We start from the raw sequence: 5,990 nt of genomic DNA, 5'->3' as shown, positions 1-5,990 counted from the left end.
TATCATCGATGAAGACTATCACGCATTCGTCCAAATACTTCTTAAAGACTCTGTTCATCAGATCCATGAAAGTCGCGGGCGCGTTAGTCAAACCAAATGACATAGCTAGGAACTCATAATGTCCGTACCTAGTGCGAAATGCTGTCTTAGGTATATCTTCCGATTTGATCTTAAGTTGATGATAACCTGTCCTAAGGTCAATCTTGGAAAAACACGTTGCATCCTTTAGCTGGTCAAAGAGGTCATCTATTCTTGGCAATGGGTACTTGTTCTTAATGGTAAGCTTGTTCAGCTCTCGATAATCGATGCACAGTCTCATGCTGCCGTCCTTCTTCTTCATAAATAGTACGGGTGCACCCCACGGGGATACGCTCGGTCTAATCATTCCTTTATCCAATAGATCTTGCAGTTGATCAGCCAACTCTTTCATTTCGACGGGGGCCAAATGATACGGGGCCTTTGATACTGGTGTCGTACCAGGAGCTAAATCAATGGCAAATTCTATTTCCCGATCTGGGGGTAGTCCGGGAAGATCCTTGGGAAATACATCCTCAAACACATTAACTACAAGTATGGTATGGATCTCAGGGGTTTCTCGTTTGGTATCCACCACGTGAGCCAAGTAGGCCTCACATCCTTGCCTTAAAAGTCTCTTGGTCTGCACCTTAGTTAGAAATTTCTTGGTTTACCATTGCCCCTTAATTATTATACTCTTACCACTAGGTGTTTTCAATTTTACTTTCTTCCCCTCACAATCAATCTGGGCATGGTTTCTAGATAGCCAATCCATTCCTAATATCACATCAAACTCCTCTAGTCGAAAGGGAATTAAATCTACTTGGTATCTTACTCCACCTAATTCTAGATTGCAGTTAGCATAAACTTAATTTACAGGGATAATCTCTTGATTAGCTATTTCCACTTGCAAAGATTCTTTCAAAGGTTCCACTTTTAAGTTCAATTTTTCAGCAAATTCCTTAGATACGAAAGACTTAGTAGCTCCAGAATCAAAAAGCACATTGGCGGAATTGGAGTTTAGGAGGAGCGTACCTGCTATAACATTGGTATTCCTCACGGAATCTTTCACAGTCATATTAAAGGTCCTGGAAGTCGGCACTCTGTTAGATGCAGCTACACTACCCCTCGAGCTAGCTGGGGCTACCGCAGAGCAGTCCTTCTTCATGTGTCCTGTCTTTCCGCACTGAATACACTTAGCCACTTCCTGGTTACAAGCTGTGGCATAGTGCCCCACCTTACCACATTTAAATCATGTCACCGGTTTCTGCATACATTGCCCAGAATGCCTCTTACCACAGCTCTTGCATTCTGGCAGAGGAGGTCGTTGTTGGCTATGATAAGACATTCCCGTCTGGTTCCCGTTCCGGGCCACACTCACGCTCTCTGATCCCCCGAATCATGTACTGTGGTTGGGTTGGGAGGCCGTCCCCCTGACAAACTTACTAGGGGAGCTCTCCCCTCCCACACTCCTGTTTCGACCATCAAACTTTCGTTTCTTAGTTTGCTTCATTTTCTGGCTCATTTCACTCCCTGTTTCAGCTATTGTGGCCTTCTGCACTAGGGTGGCATAGTCAGTTATCTCCAGAATTGCCAGCTTGTTCAGAATCCACTGCTTCAATCCCTGTTGAAATCTCTCAGCCTTTTGGTCTTCGGTGCCCACCAGCTGTGGCACAAACCTCGACAATTCTGTGAACTTAGCTTCATATTTCGCTACGCTCATATTCTCTTATTTCAGCTCTAGGAACTTTCGCTGCATCTGAATCTCCATAAACTTCGGGACATACTTCTTTAAGAACAACTCATTGAATCTTTCTCAAGTAACAATCCCTTGGGGCTCCATATTTTTCTTGGCTTCCCACCAATAGTTAGCCTCACCCTTTAGGAGATAAGTGGCAAAATTAGTCTTGTGGGCTTCCTCAGTGCCAATTCACTCAAAGTTCTTTTCTACCTCTTTCAGCCAAGCCCTGGCCTGAACTGGGTCAGCAACACCGTGAAACTCTGGGGGCTTGACTGACTTGAAAGATTTAAATGCATTAGCCATGGCCTGATGGGGTTGTTGGGGTGGTCGTTGCTGTTGCAGGTTTTGCCTCAGAAGTTCTACAAACTGCTCCATAGGGTTCACTGGAATTTCCCTCCCCTAAGTATCTTCAGCCTCTGACTCTTCATAGTCCTCATCATCATACTCATTTCATTCTTCGTTAATTCTTAATGGTGGGGTATGTGCTCGATGCCCTTGTTCATTATTACTGCCCTGGCCACCAGATGCAGCCGGGCGAGTTCTTGTTACTATTCTCCTTGGCGGCATTTTCCTGTTACATAAACTTATTTAGGTTGTTTTCATTTGCCAATCCTCATGCTTCCTGATTTGTTATGACAGTATGTAATTATGCAGGTATGAAAGAAGATTAAACCACAATCTAGAAATCACAACTAATCAACATGATAATTATACATAATTTGGCCATACGTCAGGTCTGGGTACAACATACTGAATAATAAAAGCACAATCTACCTTAATACAATAATCCTTAGCTGGTGGCACTATCAAAGATAACAACCAAAACAACTATCACAAAACAACTAAGTACCACCACTGAGGAACAACAACCCACTACTAACAGTGTCCACTAGCCACGAGCAACATCACGAATCCGCCTCATAGCGCGGACCACAACCCTGATAACCTGGCGCCTACTCACAAAGTCACGCTGTGGGGATAAGCAGTGAATCCTACCGATGGTCCTCTGCTCTATGCGGCGATGGTCCTGCGCACGCGTCGGGCACTGGGGTATCCTCGCCTTCCTCGGGCCTCTATCCTCATGTGCCGCTTAATGGAAAGCTGGTCCTTCAGCTCGGCAATACGGGCCTCGGCCGCTGTCAGATCAGTAGCATAGCGACCTACCACCCAGTCGTGAACTGCTAGGGATATGACTGGTAGGGGTGGTGGAAGTGGGGAATCTGCAGGAGTCGCTGCCACACCGTCAAGAATAGGGTCTATGCCGTCGTCGGTCTCAGTCCGTACGGGACCAACTGGTACAGGGGACGGGGTGGGTGTCCTCACTGGGGTGGCTTCCCCGAGCTCCGCCTCTAACTCCTCAGTCAGTGCAGTGACTCTGGCCTACAGAGCTACCATCCTATCCATCAAATCTGCTACTCCCGTCTCGTTCTCGAGCTCAGCGACTCGAGCCTGGGCTGCTGAGATCCGATCTAACAAACGCTCTATCGACCTCTGATGCACATCCACCCTCATCATTTCCGGAGATGGAACCTCCGTGCTGCCGTATGGAATATCCTCAGGAGGGGCTATCTCAGTGTCTGGCTCAGTGGGGTCCTCCTCAGGGTCAGTCTCCGGGTACTCGAATACTTCTAAGACCAAAGTGGGGGCAGGGTCAGCTACCTCGATCTCAGCTAAAAGGGCCTCATCATGCTCTCTCTCGTACGCCTCTACAGCCTCAGGGTCTAACACATCGGGTACCTACAAGTCATTTAACAGATGCCTTACTAACCTTGGATACTTAAATCACCCCCTAAGGGTTTTTAACGTCAGTGATACCCTCGTAGCCCGACTACGAACTCTATGTGAGTTCAGGTTCATTGATTCAGTTGATTCACCTAACGTTTCTGAGACTTATAACCTAGGGCTCTGATACCATTTCTGTAACACCCCTAAATTCAAGGTCAGGAATTCGGGTTGTTACGATCACTTAATATTGTCTATTAAATAATTAATCCTCTTTTTACCTCATTACTCAACCTTTTAACCAAACTCACACACACAGGTTATATGCTCAGAAACATTACTAAATTAACGTTAAAGTATTTAAGTTATTACAGACCAAATGAAATTATCTCAAAAGAGTGAACACCGAGAACAGCTCTACATGAGACTGGCTCGGGTCACAAATGGTCTTGGTTCAAGTACTCAAAAGGAAACTATCTCTATTCGTCTACCTGAGGTGGCTGGCGAACGAACAGTCTACGGTACTCACGTGCGTCCCCTACCCGCTTGCGGGCAGTCGTCCTGGTTCGGGCCATGCTGGTAATCTGTTGTGATATGATATTTATAAAAGCAAGAGTGAGCACTAATGCTCAGCAAGATATAGATATCCAATATCTAAATATAATCATTTTGGGAAAAACAACCATTAAGCATTGTATATCCAAGGTTTCTAAAAGTTTATATGCTTGTCAATTTTATGAAAAACTCAATTTTAAATGTATCAGTTTAATCAGTTTATACTCGTACTCATTTCATCTCAAAATCTCAATATGATGCTTGAACCAAGATTCTCGAATGGATGTGATATATATATTCATCAACAACCTTTTTTAAAACTCAGCCTTATCAGCCTTCTGCTGTAGGTTTCACAACAATTTATCCAAAGTGGAGGAAAGGGACTATACTGCAATAAACCACATACCGGTGATCAGCCGAATACGAAATTTTCTCTACTAGTAGAAGGAATACAATCCTAGCCACCTTTGGGCTTATCAAGACATTACACAATGGTTGCCCATTTCCGTGCAAGTCTGAAAGTCAATGGTCACAGAGACCATATAACTGTATACTGCGCCACTCCGCACTTGGTCACTACCCGATACCTCTCTGTGCCGGGTAGGCCACATTCCGGTCCCAAAACAATTATATCATTTACATAAAATCCTTTATCGAAGGAATAGATCGTTCTGAGTTGACCTTTAAATAAGATAATTTATTCATCGCTTTTAATCCAATTGATCCTTGGGAGTTGTCGGAGTTTTGAGTTTAAAATCATTTTCAAACCCTTATCTGTAGTAGAGTTTTACATATATTTTTCACTTGTTTTTCATTGAGCGAGGAAGCAAAACCTTTATGCTTCTAGACTATGTTCCCTAAGGTTTTGATAAGTTTCAGATGATTGATCTCTTCCAAGAATTTTGAATAATTTAGAAAGTATCCTTGGGAACGATGTCTATTTTTAAATGATTTTTAGAAGTACGAAATATTAAATATTTACGGTCTCGTAATATTTTTAGGAAGGGTTCGATGAATTGATAAAACCTTAAGTACAAAATGTTTTTCAATAAGGTTCAATGAATTGATAAAAATATTGATTAAATACTTAAGACAGGATTTGACATCATATAATTACCCTTCGAATGGTTACATACGTTTTAGATAGAGTGAATGGATTTAAAAGCTTTTCAATATCTCTTTAAGTATTTTCCAGATATTTTAGTAACTCTTTAGGTATTACTTATGAATAAATAATCAAGTAGGATATCCCTTGAGTGAATATTCGATTATCTCTTTTAGTTATAAATCAAATCTCAATCGTTCGCATAATAAGTATGTTACGCGAAAGTACTTTGTTTATTGAAATCGAAATCTTTCGCGTCCGGCTCGTTCCGGGATTAAATCGATTTAAAAATATCTCTGACTCCCACTATCTTGTATTATATTAAAATTACGTTTCAATTTCTCATACTCGTATAAAACGAAGTTTGTTTTCGTAAACAATCGCATAATTGGAATGTATTGATATCACAGACAAGCATATATTTTCAAACTGTAAATCATGGCATCAATATCACAACAGTATATATAGCATGGATAATTTGTGTTAGGGTTTCGTAAACTTGCCTCGAGTGCTAGGAGTGGTATGGTCTCGGGGCTTTTGTTGGCGATCTAAAATCAATAACCAACGATCTTAGTTAGTACGCGATTATCGATTCGCTTCACTAAAACATTTTTATAAAATCGAAAAATTAATATTTTCTTAAAATTCTTTTTGGAAAGTCTTCCTTGCTGCATTATTTAATTATCATGATTTTTCTAAATTTTAGAAATCATTGTTATCCTTTCAAAATTATCAAGTAAGTGGCCTATGTGCGGTTGGCTTTTCGTATGAACGCTCTACACTAAAACGGTCATAACTTCTAAACCGTAAATCCCCTCACGACGATCCAAACATGTACAGAAACTACAAATT

General features: G+C 41.8%; 1 protein-coding gene across 1 annotated transcript; it reads right to left on the bottom strand.

The window, feature by feature from the left end:
- Window positions 1–883: 883 nt before the first annotated feature.
- Window positions 884–1,738, bottom strand: LOC141671181 (uncharacterized). The gene is made up of 2 exons (XM_074477370.1): window positions 1,462–1,738; window positions 884–1,233 (listed from the first exon to the last, which is right to left on the bottom strand). The coding sequence occupies exons 1-2, from the start codon at window positions 1,736–1,738 to the stop codon at window positions 884–886; spliced, it is 627 nt and encodes a 208-aa protein (XP_074333471.1).
- Window positions 1,739–5,990: the final 4,252 nt, after the last annotated feature.

Source organism: Apium graveolens, chromosome 1, assembly GCF_009905375.1.
Source record: "Apium graveolens cultivar Ventura chromosome 1, ASM990537v1, whole genome shotgun sequence".
Taxonomy (NCBI): Eukaryota; Viridiplantae; Streptophyta; class Magnoliopsida; order Apiales; family Apiaceae; genus Apium; species Apium graveolens.
This window is presented reverse-complemented; position numbering and strand designations above follow the sequence as displayed.